Source organism: Bison bison, unplaced genomic scaffold, assembly GCF_000754665.1.
Source record: "Bison bison bison isolate TAMUID 2011002044 unplaced genomic scaffold, Bison_UMD1.0 scf7180017864492, whole genome shotgun sequence".
In the NCBI taxonomy this organism is placed as follows: Eukaryota; Metazoa; Chordata; class Mammalia; order Artiodactyla; family Bovidae; genus Bison; species Bison bison.
In genome coordinates, this window is record NW_011495051.1 from 4118588 (window position 1) to 4136170 (window position 17583).

Genomic DNA, 17583 nt, shown 5'->3' on the forward strand with positions numbered 1-17583 from the left:
AGGAGGAGAAATAACCAGATAGAGGACAGACTTAGGAAACAGAGTGACCCTTGGCCATGTTTCCCTTGCAGTCTTTCTGGGGCCTAGGGAACCTGCAGGGACTGGATGGGGACACATTTGTATTATCAACCCAGATAATAGAGGACTAGGGTTAGGGTAAGGCTCCTGTGGCTGCTGCCCCAGGTGCTGTGGAGGTGTGCCTGGCCCCAGGCAGGGCAGCCTCAGTAACCAAGCACCTGCTCCACCATGAGCTCTCGAACAAGAATCCCCAGAGGGCTAAACCAGAGACATCAACGACATCACTCCTAGAGGCCCACCGCCTGCTCCCAGCCACTCTCGGTGCATGCGGAGCGCCCAGTGATAACACAGTGCCCCCAGTGACCGGGGCTGGAGATCTCACCAGAAATGGCATTTCCTGCGTACATTCTGTTCCAGACTCCATTCCCTACCCTTTCTGGTGATCCTTTGAAGCCCTGGAAGGAGTGTGCTGATACTGCTCCCAGTTTATGGCTGAAGCATACAGAGGCTGAACACAGCCAGGCTTCACTGAGTCAAGTTGAACCAAGGCTGCCCTGATGTCTTGGGTTAAGGATCCCCTCTGCCCTTGCATTCAGCCTCTCGAGTAGCCTGGAAGGTCAGTAGATTTCCCAGAGCAGAAACTCCCCCTGACACAGGCCAGCCTTGCATGCTCTCAGCGATGGGACCCTCACTTCCTGTATGAGAGAGCTGCCTTGCTTTGGGGTGGCGCCAAGCACTCTTGGGGTGGCCAAGAGTGAGTTTTTCCCTTTAATCCGTCTGGTCTCCGTCCTCTGCCTTTAACCTCCCTCCTTTGGCCCTGGTCCTGCTCTCTGGGGACTGCTCAGAATATGTGTCCCTCTTCCCCCTCCTTCTCCTCCGTCCTCCCACCTTCCCCACTTCCTCTCCTCCACCTCCAGGTAGCCTTTCAACTTTCACTCTAAGGAGCAGAATTGGAGAATAGGTGGGTCCCAGGGTTTGGAGTCAGACACACCTGCCTCTTGGCAGTTCTGTGGCCCTGGGCAAGTCATGATATACCTTGGAGCCTCTGTTTCCTCATTTGTAAAAAAAAAAAGAAGGCAACATACCCTATCCTGGTTAACCCTATGGTCCCCATGCCCAGCTCAGAGTGTGGCAAAGAGCGTATGTTCAATAAACATTTGTCAAATAAATGCTGTTCTTTTCAACTGTTGGTCCACTACTTACTACTTGCATGCTCCAAATCTGACCCTCCTTAAGAACATCCCTGGACTCCCCAGAGTAAGCCCCTCCCCAGGACCCAGCCAACCTCTGTCTGCTCTGTCCACTCCCTCTCCACCACAAGGAGATCCTTCCTGACTCATGGCCTTTGCATATGTTGTTCCCTCTGCCAAGCATGCCCTTCCCTGTGCTTGGTTTATCATCCTCTCTATGGCAGCTGAGAAGTCCTCCGCTCAACTCCCTCCCTTCTCAGTTTGCATTTAAATCATTAACTGTGATGGTTAATTATGTAATTAACTGCTTAACATCTGTCTTCCCACACATCCTGCCACGACAGCAGGACTTTTCAACTGCTTTTTCATACTTGTAGCCACAGCACCTTGGACAGCACCTGACACATACTAAGTGCTTGATAAATGCTTGTGAATGAAAACAATGAAGGACTTGTGTTATACACCATTTCGCCTGTTTCTTCTCTATGTTCCAGTTTACCAGAGGGTTGGGTTTTTTTTAATTGAATACATTCCTGTTAGTGAGGCTGCAAACAGATAAACAGAACCATCACCTCCCTGCTTTTACACTTCGTACTCCTCTTAATACAATAAAAAATGTTTTCACCCTTTTTTTTTCCCCTTCCTTTTTCAGCTTTTCTCATTCAGGAGTGGAAAATGTTAAAATGTGTTGATGCAGTCAGAAGTGTTTTAAGCCTTCAGACAATTCAGACTTGAGAATCAAGTGATGGCGGAAGAGCTAAAAAAAATACATTCTTGCGTATTAGGAGGAGAAAGAAAATGCCATTTCAATAAGATCAAGGCTTGTTAATGCTGGAATGTAAAGATAGACACTTCCTGTCCTCAACACACAAACTTTACCCACAGCTGTGGGTGCCGGGCCCTCCAGAACTGCTGGGGCAGGGCGGCCACAAAGAGACTGTAATTGCTCCGGAGTTGAAGCCCTACGTGTTCCCGGAGCCATGCCAAGATTGAGTGAAGGTCACAGAGGATGTGAGATGCTGTGGGGAAGGAACTGTCCTTGGAATCCTCCCAGGACATAAGAAGGGGAGGGGCTCAGCCCTCAGGAGAAGGGATTCTCACGCCCTGTTGCCTGTTACATGTGGGGTCTTGCACAGATGTTAACCCTCCTGGGGAGGGAGGTTTGTAGTGCACACCCAAGTGCCCACTATGTGACCTTGGGTACATTGCTCACCCTCTTTGTGCCTCAGTTACCCTCTCTGCCAAGTACAGGTCATATTTTACTGTTAAACATTTAATATTGGCTGTGATTATTTGCTGCTATCAGTAGCTCTTCTTACTGTTTTTGTTGTTGTTTTGTAATACCTATCTGAGGAATCTGCCCAGCCCACGGGCTTTTCCTGAGAATTGCTCCTACCCATTCTTACCACTTGAGGCTTCCCTGGTAGCTCAGCAGTAAAAAATCTGCCTGTCAATGCAAGAGACCCAGGTTCATTCCCTGGGTCAGGAAGATGCCCTGGAGGAGGAAATGGCAACCCAGTATTCTTGCCTGGGGAAATCCCCTGGACAGAGGAGCCTGGTGGGCTACAATCCATAGCGTTGCACGTAGGCAAGCTCATCCCACTCACACATTCTGCCTCATTCACAGTGTTACCCCACCCTCCTGTTTTAAAAGATTGGACCATGGAGGTAGGCTGAACCTATCAGATTCTTTCCTCTGGGAGTTTGGAGTGAGAGTCCCAAAGCACATAGAACATACCTCTGCCTTAGGGGAGGGACAAGCAAACTGCGGAATAAAGATGATCATTGCAGATCTGACAGTTGCTACAAAGACATAAAAGCAGGAATAGCAAGGGGAAAGGCAGGGCAAGGAGTTTGGATTTCATCCTTGGGGCACTGAGAAGAAACTGAAGGGATTTTTAGCTGGGAAGGGATTCCACTTGTGGCTTAAGAATGTCAATCTGGCAGATGAAGAAGCAACATTTCCTGAAAAAAGCCAACCTGTGTTTATCCCACAACCCTGACTGCATATCTGCTCATGGGTGGGGGGTTTCTGCCTGGGGTCTGTGTTAAGAAGGCTTCTGAGCCCGAGTCCCAGTTCTGCAGGGAAAGGAGTACTGCAATCTGTTGGTGATGCCTGGGTCTTGCCTCCCCTTGTGATAGAGTTCTGTTATTGGTTAGGGATGTCTGTCATAGGCAACTGAATAGGCTATGGTGGTTTGTATGTTACATATTTGCTGTCCAGGGTTAAGAGGCTGTTTCTGCTCAAAGAAAATTCTCCACACCCTCCTGGAAAGGACAGTAGGGAAGATCCTGAACCAAGACAGACAGGATTCAAATTTTGGCCAGACTACTTCCTCCCAGTGTGACTTTGGGCAAGTTTCTTTCTGACTGAGCTTCATTGATCCTCTGCAAAGAAGGAACAGAAGTCTTGCCCTATGGATTTATTCTGTGGATTGTATGAGGGGCCACGTGTGACATGCCTGCTGTGCAGTAGGACTTGGCCATGGTGGACGTCGGCCTCTCCAGGACCCCCTTGCTGTTGCTCAGGTTCTGAAGCCAAATCCGTTTTATTTCCAGTCTCGGCCCCAGGGTGGGTTCCAACTCTGTCCTCCAGACCTTGGCGGATACCCTCAGCTGTGTCTTGCACCTGGGCTCTGTCCCCAGAACTACCAAAGCCTTGGCATCCACCACCCACAGACATGCCCCCACCTGGTGATGGCGCGCATGAGACAAAGTGGGCACAAGGACAGATGGCCCGGGACTCTCATGGAGGCAGGGCTGGGGGAGTGGGGAGAGAGGTTCCCACACCTGGTCTTCACTGGCTTCCCCCCAACCTGGGCCCACCAGGGAGGGTGCTTCTTGCCAACTGGAGGGGGGTCCATCCCTATGTCTGGCTGCCTCCCAGCTCTTGGCCTGGTGTCCTGCCATCAGCATTTATGTCTGCAGGTGGCTGGGACTGCCTGCTCTGTTACTTGGCACAGACTGGAGGGATCTTGGGATACTGTGATGCGGTGTGGGGGAGGGGCATCACAAATGCATATGCTGGGGCCTGGCCCAGGGGTGGCTGTGGAAGGTGGTAACTGTGAGGGAGACGGTTCCACCAACCTAGGGACCAGGACGCAGCCCCTCCTGGCTCCCTCCCCACTCCCATCCTGGCCCCTTGACTCCCACCCCAGCACTCCGTCCCCCACTCAGCAGGCAGAGGGACATTTAAAAACACAAACCCTCACGCTTCCTTGGTGGTTAGTGGTTGAGAATCCTCCTGTCAATGTAGGGGACACAGGTTCAATCCCTGGTCCAGGAAGATCCCACATGCCTTGAGGCAACTAAGCCCGTGCGCCACAACCACTGAAGCCCACGTGCCTTAGGGCCCGTGCTCCACAACAAGAGAAGTCACTGCAAGGAGAAGCCCAAGCACTGCAGCTAGAGAAAGTGCAGCAACAAAGACCCAGCACCGCCCCAGATAGATTAGCTAATTAATTATAAAGACACACACACACACACAAAACACACCCGCTCCTCTCCCTCCTCTGCTTATATCCTTCTGTGGCTGCTTTTGCCCTCAGATTAAATCCAACTGCACCACCCAGGAGCGCCTGAGCTATTCTCTTCCTCTTCATTCCCCTCCCCATCTGACCCGCTGTCTAGGCTAAACTCAGAGCCCCTGGACCTGCTTCATGTCTCAACACAGACCATCCTTGGTCTCACCTCCAGGTCTTTGCACATGCTGTTTCTTTTGCCCCAGATGTGTTTCCCCTCCCTTCACCTGGTGGACTCGTTCACCTTCAAGTCTCAGCTTCAAAGTCATCCCTTCAAGGAAGCACCCTTTGATGACATCCCCTCACCTGGGCTGACTTAGACGCCCCTCCCTGTGCATCTACCATCGAAGCTCCAGTCACCTGTTGGAGCCACCTGTGGCTCCTTCCATGCATCATAATGAAATTCCCACCTGTCCAGGGAGTGACCTCCATGAGCATTCCAGTCACTCAGGTACCAGAACACCGGCCTGCCCGCCTAGCTTAGGCTCAAAACACATCTGCGCCACCCATGTACGGTGTGACTTTGGATCAGTGACCCCACTTGTCTTGGATCCTGCTCACTCGTCTGCAGATCGTGGCTGCAGATGGTGCTTGTTCAGTGAGAGGCTCAAGAATGAATGAATGAGTGAATTGCACCTGTCAGCCTATTTCACACACACAGCAGTCAAAGGAGTCCCTTTAAAATCTGAATCAGGAACTTCCCTGGTGGTCCAGTGGTTAAGAATCCCACTTGCCAGGGCACATGGGTGTGGAGCCCTGTAGCAAGGTCACAGGGCAAAGATCTCTGGAACTGACCAAGCCCCATCGCAACTGTTGCCATGAGCTTCCAGATCCAAACTGGCCAGTCCTCTGACCCCATATTAGGTAAAATACTCACCCACCCTATGCATCCTAAATGATCACCATTTCAGTAGGAATATTCTCTGTCTTGAGGCTATAAAAATTGGCTACTAGCCTGCAAAAGGGTTCAGCTCTCCCTTGAGCCAGCCCATGGTTCTAACAGCATCTCCCACTTTAGTAAATTTTACTCTCTTCTCATTCTGCCTCACATCTGGAAATTCTTTTGCAACCCATGGACAGACCATGACAACAGGTTTGATCCCTGCTCGGGGAACTAAGATCCCACATGCATGCACCACAACTACTGAGCTGTGCTCCACAGTGAGAGAAGCCACTGCAACAAGAAGCCCGTGCATCACAGCGAAGACCCAGTGCAGCCCAAAGCAAAGAAACAAACAAACTTAAATCAGCAGATTTGATCACCCTTGTACCAAACCCTTCGGCAGGTCCAGTGCCTTCTCAATAAAGTCCACATTCCTCCCCTGCCTCCTGCCTCTCTCCCTCTCCCTCAATCTGATCCAGGCACTCAGGCCTCCTCACTGTTCCTCCAACACACCAGGTGCAGTCCTGCCCCAGGGCCTTTGCACATGCTGTGCGTATTGCCTGACACACTATTCCCCAAACTCTTGTCATTACTGAACCCTCAACCTAAGTGTCACCTCCCCACTAGAAGCCTTCCCTGATCACCCTTTTTGAGCACATTCTTCACCTCTATTCATTCTCTTCCTGGCTCCAATCCTCATATGGAAAAATTCCTGCACTTGTCAGGGATGACTTACCTGTTCAACGTCCACCTCTCCTGCTACAGCCGTGTCACCCTGGGCAAGTCCCTGTTTTCCTCTGAGCCTCAGTTTGTTCATCTGTCAAACCGGTGTATGAGCCACCCAGGTGGTAAGCCCAGAGTTGGTGATCTTGTTCCCTGATGTGTGCCAGCACCTAGAACAGTGCCAAAAAAATGAATGGATGGATGAACAAACAATGCACACATTCATTCACTCTCTCAGAGCCCAGGTTCATCCTGCTCGGTCCCTCTCTGGCTGCCTCTGTGAGGCCAACAAACTGGGTTTAAGTGAAGGGGTGCAGGGTACAGATATTACGGGGACCTTCGTGTCCCCTATGTGTGTCCCTGCTCCTGCCTGTAAAGGCAGGCAGATGGGCTCATAACGTCTACTGATTCTCAGCCATGACATCTCCATCTGGACGCGTGCCCCACCCACTCATCAGAGGACCTGCGTGGGAGTGTGTGCACAGCTCCCTTGTGTGTGGCCAGGACCGCGTGGCCACCTGGCCTGGCGTCACCCCTGCAAAATACCAACCCTCACCCGCCTTGCCACATTTCTCCTCCTGCCACTCTACATCCAATCAGCCAGCCACCGCTTTACTGTGAGTTTCAAAAGCTGACACATTGGAGGTAGGGAGGAAGGAGAGTGAGGTGCTTCGGAACATCCCAGGAGGAGTCATGTTAATTGAGCAGTTACTATGTCCTTGGCCCTGTTCCAAGGTCTTTGTTGAAGTTTGCACATCTAATTTGTTCACAATCCTATGAAGTAGAAAGTCTGTATTATTAGCCCCAAATTATAGGTGGGAAAACCGATACACCAAGAGACAATGTGACTGGCCAAAGGCACAGAGCTGGGAAGCATGTTTGATCGCATCAGTGTCTCCAGGAGCAGAAAGAACATGGAAAGCATCCTATGTGTCTCTCCACAGGGACCAGTTACAACAGTCTGTTTCATATTCCAAAGAATTGCAAACAGGCGTTCCAACAAAAACTTGTACACGTGTATTCATAGCAGTATGATTCATGGTAAGCCAAAAGGCAGAAACAACCCAATTGTCCATCGACAGGTGAAGGATAAACAAAATGTGGTCCATCCATACAGTGGAATATTATTCATCTTTAAAAAAAAAAAAAAGGAGATTCTGACACATGCTACGATACGGATGAACCACGAAAATACTATAAATAAAATAAGCCAGACGCAAAAAGATAAATACTGTCTGTTTCCACTTGCAGGAGGTCCCTAAAAGAGTTTCTGATCCATAGAGACGGGAAGTAGATGGTGCAGGCCAAGGGCTGGGGGAAGGGATGGTGAGTCAGTGCTTAATGGGGACAGTTTCAGTTTGGGAAAGATGAGAAGGTTCTGGAGATGGATGGTGGGCATGGTTGCATGGCAGTGTGAATGTACTTAATGCCACTGAATTACACACTTAAAAATGGTTAAAACTATAAATTTTGTTATACATATTTTGTAATATATATTTTTTAATTTCAGAAGAAATGAAGCACGGATACATTGTACAATGTGGATAAACCTTGAAAACCTTATGTTCATTGAAAGAAGCCAGACATAAAAGACCACATGTTGTAGGATTCCATTTATATGAATCCAGGCAAATCCAGAGAGTCAGAGAATGGATTTGTGGTTGCCAGGGGCTGGGGGAGGGGAAGCGAGAGTGATCACTAATGGGGATGGGGTTGCTTTTTGGGGTGATAGGAAGGTTCTGGAAGTAAGCATGGGAGATGGTTGTACAACCTTATGAATATACTCACTATCACTGAACTGTGCATTTTAAAATGCACACTTAAGTGTTTAAAATGGTAAATTTTATACTACGTCTATTTTACCCCAATAAAAGAAAGAAAAAAAAAAAAAACCCAGCCTGGTTTATTTTCTCAGTGGAGTGGTCGGCAGGTGTATAAATAGTGAGAATCCATGTGCCCATAAGAAATGATCTCAAAGGTATATGGCTAAGCATTAGCAAAGAAAGTGCAGGATATCGTTTGAGTACATACACTTGTGTGTGAAAAAAAATCGAGAAGGGAAGAAAAATATACCCACAGGTGCTTTTGTGTACACATAACATCCCTGGAAGGAATACAGGCACAAAGCTGGCTGCCTCAGGATGGACCCTGGATGACCTATCCTGGAGGGAGATTTTTCCCTCTGTGAACTCTTTTGTACTTCAAAAGGCAGAAAAGCATGATGGCTAAAAACCCAGCTCTATCTCAGTCCGGCTGTGTGACCTTGGGCAAATCACTTAAACTCTCTGTGCCTCAGTGGCCTTATCTACAAAACAGGAAAGATGACATCAACCTTAGAGGGCTGTTTGGGCAAAGACGTGTTTCTGTGGTGGCTCAAATGGTAAAGGATCTGCCTGCAATGTGGGAGACCTGGGTTCGATCCCTGGGTCGGGAAGATCCCCTGGAGAAGGCAATGGCAACCCACTTCAGTATTTGTGCCAGGAAAATCCCACAGACAGAGAAGCCTGGCAGGCTACGGTCCGTAGAGTCACAGAGTCGGACACGACTGAGCAACTAACACTTTCACTTTTTCATGACAAATTAAAACCCATCAGGTGCTGAAAATAGGCCTTCGCATGAGGCAGGTGCCATTTAAGCAATGCTCTCGACTTCTTGAGGGCTTCCTAGGTGGCACTAATGGTAAAGAATCTGCCTGCCAATACAGGAGACTTTAAAAACCACGGGTTCAACCCATGGATTGGGAAGATCCCGTGGAGGAAGAAATGGCAACCTGCTCCAGTATTCTTGCCTGGAGAATCCCATGGACAGAGGAGCATGGCAGGCTACAGTCCATGGGGTGGCAAAGAGTCAGACATGACTGAAGCAACTTAGCAGCACATCTTGACTTCTATACCCTATTTCATCTTTATCTAAACAAACAAATATCTAAGACTAAATTTTTAAAACATTGAATGGATGGTGCGTGGAGAGTGCTGAGCACCTGGCACCCAGCCCGTGCTTGGCATCTGCAATCCATGAGCTGGTGAGCTCACCCTTTCCTTCTCCTCCCCTCCCCCATCCACATCCCCCATGGACTCAGCCTCATAGCAAGTGACGCAACCTGGGGAAACCGAGTCCCTTGGGCCACAGGTATTCCCACAACACCTTGCTTGCATGAAGGCAGGGGGTGGGGGGGGTGTGGGGAGGGAGGACCCTCCTGGCATTTAGTTCTCAGGGGAGGGTGGAGGGTGAGAACGGGCTCCTATCTGACTTAAATAGCATCTCGAAGGAGCCAGTTGCCATGACTTCGGGAGGAAGTCTCTGGCTGGGGTGGAGCCTGGCCGGGTGCCCCAGGAGGGACCTCATTCCTTCCCCAGGGGCTGACCTGGCTCACCCTCAGGCTCTGGACTCAGGCCGGTGTAGATCTGCATCCAGCCTTTCTTCACACCCTGTGACCTGTTCCTCTTCTGTGAATTAAGACTACTAAAAAAACAAAACTCCAGTCTTGGGCTGTTGGGGGAATTTAACAGGATGCAAAATGCCCAGCTCCGGGTTAGGAGATCTCACGATTATTCTTATATCCTTGGGAGAAAATGATTTTCAATATGATCCCACTTAGGATCCCCAGACCGTTTCTATGCATAGAAAAATGTCAGCAGTTGTTATGTGTGGGGACTGTAATATAAATAATAATAGCTGGTACTTATTAAGCATATGCTAAGTGCTTTAGCCAGGGGTCCCCAACCTGTTCCAATGCATTGGCCACCTGATGCGAAGAGCCAACTCATTGGAAAAGACCCCGATGCTGGGAAAGATTGAGGGCGAAAGGAGAAGAGGGGGTGCAGGATGAGATGGTTGGATGGCATCACTGACTCACTGGACATGAACCTGAGCAAGCTCGGGGAGATAGTGAAGGACAGGGAAGGCTTGGCGTGCTGCAGTCCACAGGGTTGCAAAGAGTCAGAGACAACTTAGCATTCTTCTCTCTCCCCAATCCCACGCTCTACCCCATGGACTCAGATACGGTCTTCCAGTCACTGACCACCAGATTTACATCTTCAAAAGGCATCTCTGCCCCTAACTCCTACATCTCCATGTGGGAACCTAATAACACATCAAAGTCAAGTCTTGATGCTCACCCCCCCACACACAAACTTGTTCCTCCCTCATCCTTCCATCTCAGCTGATGGCAGCTCCAGCCATACAGGTGCTCAATTCAGACACGCTAGCATCATCCTCAGCTTTCCTCTTTCCCCTTGGACCAGTGCGGCTGCCTCCACCCTAGTTCCTCTCCTTTCCATCCTTGCTGCCCAGTCTGTCCTGCCCATATCAACCACGAGAGAGCGCCCGTGAGCGCCCGAGTCGGGCCCCGCCCCTTGTCTGCCCACAGCCCTCCAGCTCCCACCTCCCTTGGGGTAATAGCCCCAAATCTGTCCTGCATGACCTGCTCCAGTCCCGTCCCTACCCTTGCTTCGTCCCTCTCTCTCCCTGCTCCAGCCACACAGGCCTCCTCGCTGTTCCTCCAGGTCAGGGCATGGAGCTGCCCCAGGACATTTTCATAGGCTGTGCCCTCTGTGACTGCTTCAAATGCCTTTGGTCTCTACTCAGATGCCAACCTCTGCCTGAGCCCTGTCGTGAACACCTTGTTTAAGATTGACTTTCCCACACATCTTCATCCTTTTGTGGGTTGATTTTGTTTTCCTTTGCTCACCCACCATACATTTTACCAGTTTGTTTTTTAATGTACAGTATCAGCTCTTGGCGGAGAAGGCGATGGCAACCCACTCCAGTACTCTTGCCTGTTAAGGACAGGTGGGTAACCCATGGGGGTTCCCAGGTGGCTCCGTGGTAAAGAATCTGCCTGCCAATGCAAGAGATTCAGGAGACATGGGCTTAATCCCTGGATCACGAAGATCCCCTGGAGGAGGAAATGGCAACCCACTCCAGTATTCTTGCATGGACAGAGCAGCCTGGCAAGCTACAGTCCATGGGGTCACAAAGAGTAGGACGTGATTGAGCGACCAGGTAACCCATGAAAAGACCGCGTCCATAAGCAGTGCAGGCCAGACTTTTCTGACTCAGCCCCAAAGTGTGGCAACAGCAAAATAAAAGGGAATACCTTCCTCCCAGGTCTCCCTGGGGGCTGTGATGCTGAGCCTGCCATCCCACGAACTTGGCCCTCCACCTTTGGCCTCTGCGCTTCCCCTCACATCTTGAGTTTCTGACTTGGAGGACGTTTTCTTTTATGAGTACATTCACGGAAGCCTCTCGCACTCTGGGCCAGCAGCATGTGAGCCTGGAAAGAATATGTAAAGGTCAATGTCTATAATTGAATTTTCCCCCCCAGATAAAAATAGCATCTTTGTAATCGTTTAAATGGTTCTGAGGGAAGGAAAAAGAGAGAGAGAAAGGGAGAAATACCTGCAAGTTGAAAAATTACAGGCTCTGGTCTCAAGTCCACCTGAGCACCAACTACCCATCACTGAGTGAGTGTCTTTGCTCATAACCTGGTGCATGAATGTGTGTGCGCGTGCACACACACACACACACACGCACACCTGATCACAGGCAGCTCCAATTGATGATGACCGAGTGCTAAACTGAGGTCAGGCACTCTGCCTGGAGATGGGGGGCTGGGATCAGAGGTTTCACCCAAATGAGTGGCCCCCATATGGAGGACCCTAGTGGTTGATATGGGGCTGGCGGCGGGGGTGGGGGCGTCTTGTGCCCTCTGCTCTGAGCCTGGGTTTCTCCTCCCTCCACACAGGTATGGGACTGTTTTCTCGCTGCCCCTCTAGGGAGAACATCCCTGATACCGTTGAGTCTGGACCCCACATTCTGTCCCCACCTCCGATGCTGTCTTCAAATTCCCTCCTCCCACTCCATCCTGTTTGTGGTCTGGGGGAGGGGGAGTATGGGGAGAGGTACGGGCCACTGAAATAAAGTTCCTCCCTATTAATTTTCAGCACAGGAAGATTTACCATTATCTCCTCTCGCCTTTCTGCAGAGTTAACACTGAGTCACAGAACCTTCCTCCTGGCCAGGCAGAGGGGTGTCATGGGCCTCCTCCCCTGGAAACTCTCCCTTTGCTCCCCTCTCCAGACCTCAAGTTCTCCACTTGGTTCGGTCAATTTCCCAGACCAAACCTCAGTTTCCTCACCTGGACTGATTATTTCACACGTATATTCAGTCACATAGAGAAGGTACCATAAATGGCAGCATGCTGGGTTGAAAATAATCCAATAAGTATTTACCAAGCCCCTACTGTGTGGCGGGCTGTCCAGGGCACCAGAGACACTGCAGAGACACAGACATCACAGACGAAATACCCTGCCCTGGCTTCAGCAATTAACCAAATTGATTTTGTAATGAGGGCCGAAGCAAACCAGGTGTAGCCAGACCATGTGCCCATGTGCATGGCGGAAAAAAGACTGACAGGAAAACCATCAAAACAGTAACAGTGGTTATGGGGGGAGGAGGGCTAGGATATCTGAGGACGGGGTAATCTGCTTCGAAAGGGTACTTCCCAAATCTCAGGACGCTTATGTGAATTTCACCTTAATAAAAATTGAAAGAAGAAAAGCAAAGAGAGCGCAGCCCTGGAGTTAACGGATGATGTGAAATTGTCTAGATAAAAATCTCAGACTAGGAACTTCACAGAAGGAAATCCTGGGTACATCTGAGGATCCATAATCAACAAGTGAACAATACATTTCTAAGGACAGAAAAGAAATAGGGTCATCTCATTCAGTGGAGTCACTACCAGGAAGGATTTAATCACCCAGCATTTTGTATCAAGAATCTCCACCATGACATTTTGCTAAAAGGATGTGTCCATTTCTTTCCGTTTTTCTTTTTGCATGTAAAAATGTACTTATATAAAGAGGCTTATACCAATATTTCCAATAAAGTTGTTTTTAATTAGTAAAAGAGAAGGAAAATAAAAAGAAGGAAGGGAAAAGAAAAAGAGGGAGCGAGAGAGGAAGAAAAGAATTTATATATCCGAGCTCTTATTAGTTGTTCCAGGACAATTTTCCCAAGAAAATAGTTGTGGATGGGAACTTACAAGTAGCTACCAGGGTGTTATTTCCTAGTCTATAATAGCAACACATTAGATACAACCTAAATGCTTAACAATAGAGGATGAATTTGAAAAAAAAAAAAAACACTATGTTGCCATGAAACAAATTACAATTGTATAATTGCATAGAAAAAAAGACTAAAAGGAAGCACACTTAGAAGTTGGCACCCTGGGCAAGATAACAGCCAGGCTTTATATCTTCTTTTTAGTGTATTGAGATTTTCTAAATTTCCTACAGTGAATGATGTTCCTTCTGTGGTCAGAGCGAGGATAAACAACATCAGTACATCCTTGTTCTTAAAGAAAGTAGAGGGAGAAAGGAAGCCTGGGTAAAGCTGGGGAGTGGGGGATGGTCCTGACTCCATCATTATCTGCTGTATCACTAATACGCCATGATCTTGGTTTTCTTGCCTGTAGAATGGAAATAATGAGGTCTACACGACCACAGGGGTTTCAGGACGAGGACCTGACAAGCCCAGCCAAGGATGGCATTATTGACCCTCATCAGAAACTGTCATCTCTTGTCTTCAGACCACCCCAGCCCTCTCTGGCTTCCTGGCTTCCCTCTCTGGCCCCTGGCAGCCCAAGAGAGTTTTTTTTAAAAGAAGTCATAGATGAAACCTCTTCCCTTCCCTGTTCAGAGACCCTCCTCTATTCTATGAAGCAGATACAGTATCATCAATTCCATCTGGCAAATGAGGAAACCGAGGCTTGAGGATGCTATGCTCCTTTCTGGGCTCTCTGATCCCAAGGCCACCCAACTGTTGAGAAGCATATCCAGGACTTGAACCCAGGATGGTCTAGCTCTCAAGGCTATGTGCCTAACCACTGCACCACACAACTTGTCCTCATCCCCTTCCTGCCCTCCCCTCCTCCCCTCTCCCCCTCGCTCACTCTACTCCAGCCACACAGGCCACCATTTCCCCAACATGGCACATCCTGTCCTGCCTCAGGAAAATCAAACCAGAATGAGATTCTACTTTGCACTGATCGGATTGGGAGAGAGTTGGAAAATATTGGATGAAATCAAGTATTGATGGGGGTGAGGAGAACAGGACTCATATACCGCAGATGTGCAGCCTGACTGTATTAAGGAAAACCCCAGAGCAGCAGCTCCAGCCCTCGGCCATTAACCCAGAGAACCAGCTGCACGTGTGTGCAAAGACTCATGTTCAAAGGTGTGCCCTGGGGCTTCCTGGGCAGTCCAGTTACCAATGCGGGGGACATGGGCTGGATCCCTGGTCTGGCAAGATCCCACATGCTGTGGAGCAACTAAGCCCATGCACTGCAACTACGGAGCCCAAGTGCTACAACCATTGAAGCCTGCAGAACTGGAGCCCAAGCTCCACCACAAGAGAAGCCACCGCAACGAGAAGCCTGCGCGCTGCAACTAGAGAGTAGCCCCTGCTTGCCGCAACTAGAGAAAGCCTGCACTCAGTACCGAAGACCCAGCCGGCACAGCCAAAAATTAAAACAAAAGCATGCCCTGTGGAGTTGGTGACATATGTCTAGCAGGTGGGGATGTGGTAGATAAACCATGAAACATGCATCTTATGGAAATGCATGCAGCCATTAAAAAAGAGAGAGGCTGATCCATGTGTCCTGATCTGGTGAGGTCTCTGAGATGAAGGTCATTTGGTCCTACTATTGGGATACTGTCTGTCCTGGGAATAGTGATTCATTTAGAGAGTGCTAATTAGCTGTCTGGCACTGTGCAAGCCACAGTCTCTGAATTATTTCATTAGTCACTCCCATTTTACAGATGGGAAACAGAGGGCCAGAGAGATTAAGCAACTGATCCAAGGTCGCACAGCCAGTGCATAGGAGAGCTGGGAATTAAACACGAGTTCTGTGATGCCCACCTCTGTGTCCTTACCCTGCTCCTTGCGTCATTCATTCATTCTACAAACACTGATGATCACTGTGTGCCTGGCCCTGTTCTAAACACCAGAGACCCAGCAGAGAACAGGAGTGACAATATCTCCCACTTTCTTGGAGCTGCTGGAAGCTGGAGAGAGAATATGCAAGCCAGTGAACAAAAAGTGATCATTTCAAATAGCGGTAAATGATAGGCAGTACTGAAACAGGGTGATATGGGGAAAAAGTGATGACGTAAGGGGATGCAACTTTAGCTGGGATGATCAAGGGGAGTCCCTCTGACAAGGTGAAATTTGAGTTGAGACCTGAATGATGAGAGAGAGAAAACTATGGGGACATGTGAAAGAAGGGTGTCCCAAACAGAGGGTATATATAGCCTGTGCAAAGGTCCTGAGGCAGGATGGTGCCTGATATGTTGCAGGAACAGTGAAGAGGTCCCTGTGGAGTGAGTGAGGGGGAGAAAGGGAGGAGGAGAGGGAAGGGAGGGAACAGGCAGGTCGTGCAGGGTCTTGTGGGCCTTGGGAAGGACTTGGGCTTTTACCCCAGGGAGTTGGGAGCCCTGGAGGGCTGTGGGTAGGGTAGAGAGGAGCTGATTCAGGTGCTCACGGGTGCCCTCTGGTTGCTGCAGGGAGGAGAGACCATAGGGGGCATGGGGAGCAGAAGCCAGACTTACTGGTTCAGGTGGGTGATGCAGGGGCTGGACCCAAGTGGATGCAGAAGATGCAAAATTAGTTAATAACATTCCAGCGTCACCCACCACTACCTTGAGTGGTTTATCCTCAAGGACAGATGGCACGTTTCTCCCCATCGATTTGACTGTTTAGTTGTTCAGTTGTGTTCAACTCTTTTGCAGCCCCATGGACTGTAGCCCACCAGCTCCTCTGTCCACGGGATTCTTTAAGCAAGAATATTGGCGTGGTTACCATTTCTTCCCGACCCAAGGATTGAATCCGTGTCTCCTGCATTGGCAGGCAGATTGTTTACCCCTGAGAGCCTTCTCCCCATTACCATCCGCTTTAGAGAACGCCCAGGATCAGCTGCAGCTGCCAGACCCTCCCAGCCAGCAGTGCCCTCTGGGGACCAGAGACACACAGCATACTCCCCAGGCCATACCACAGGCGAAATGCAGGGCCAGACCTCAGGCCTCCAGTGCCACCTCTCTGCTGGCTCAGCTGTGCTCTCCCTGCCTCTTCCAGGGGCAAAGATTAGGAGTTTGTTTACCGGTATTATTTTTTATTGATTTTTAAACAAGTGCTCAGCAAAAAAGACACACTTGGCTCGGCTGCTTCCATGATATCTAAATGATTCATTTAAGCGATCCTAGTTGTGCGGGCCACTGGGTGCTAAAAGCTTGCAGTTTGATCTTTTTCAATTTTTTTTTTTTTCCTAAGCTGTCATACAGGGTGACCAGCTTGTCCTGATTTGCCCAAAACTTCCCTGGTTTTAACACTGAAACCAGGATGACCAATCATCTTAGTCTGATCGGAAAAGCATTTGAAACACACACACGTTGTGGTTAGCTGGGGTGGGGGCTCCTCAAATGGGGTTGATGACGGTTCCTGTCTCATTAGCTTTTGTGAGGGGTGGTTTGACAATAAGCATCCTGGTTTTGTTTGGGGCTCTGTAATAAGGCATTGTCCTGTAGTTACAATTGAACCTTCCACTTGGATCTGAGCTTCCTAATGGCAAAAGGGAAAGGAGAAACATAATTTTTTTGGGGGGGAGCATATTGTATAGCTTGCAGGACCTTCGCTCCCCAATCAGGGATCGAACCCGGGTCCCAGTAGTGAAAGTGTGAAATCCTAACCCTTGGACTATCAGAGAATTCCCCAGAAACAATTTTTTTTCCTTAAAAAAAAAAAAGTCCTAGTACATAGCAAACACTCAATAAAACTCTGGCTCTTAAAGGGCTGGTGAAGGAATCAGGGTTTCTCCTAAGGGAACCTATTTGGGGGAGAGGATATGTCAGCTCCTTCTAAACTATATGGCCCCACCATCTACTTCTTGTCTCTATGGATCTGATTCCTGCCTGATGACAAATAAAAATTGCAGATTCTGAAGTTAATCCACAAATCAGTTCAGTTCAGTTCAGTCGCTCAGTCATGCCCGACTCTTTGCGACCCCATGAATCGCAACATGCCAGGCCTCCCTGTCCATCACCAACTCCCGGAGTTCACTCAGACTGAGGTCCATCGAATCAGTGATGCCATCCAGCCATCTCATCCTCTGTCGTCCCCTTCTCCTCTTGCCCCCAATCCCTCCCAGCATCAGAGTCTTTTCCAATGAGTCAACTCTTCGCATGAGGTGCCC

General features: G+C 49.2%; 1 protein-coding gene across 1 annotated transcript in view; it reads right to left on the reverse strand.

The window, feature by feature from the left end:
- The window catches only part of PTPRS (protein tyrosine phosphatase, receptor type, S), a 261020-nt gene that overhangs the window by 121929 nt on the left and 121508 nt on the right, over positions 1-17583 (reverse strand). Inside the window, exons 5-6 of the mRNA XM_010828456.1 lie at positions 11434-11610; positions 6349-6505 (exon numbers count right to left, since the gene is read on the reverse strand). Coding sequence (XP_010826758.1) covers positions 6349-6429 — 81 coding nt within the window. The 5' untranslated portion in view covers positions 6430-6505; positions 11434-11610. The remainder of the gene's footprint in view (positions 1-6348; positions 6506-11433; positions 11611-17583) is intronic.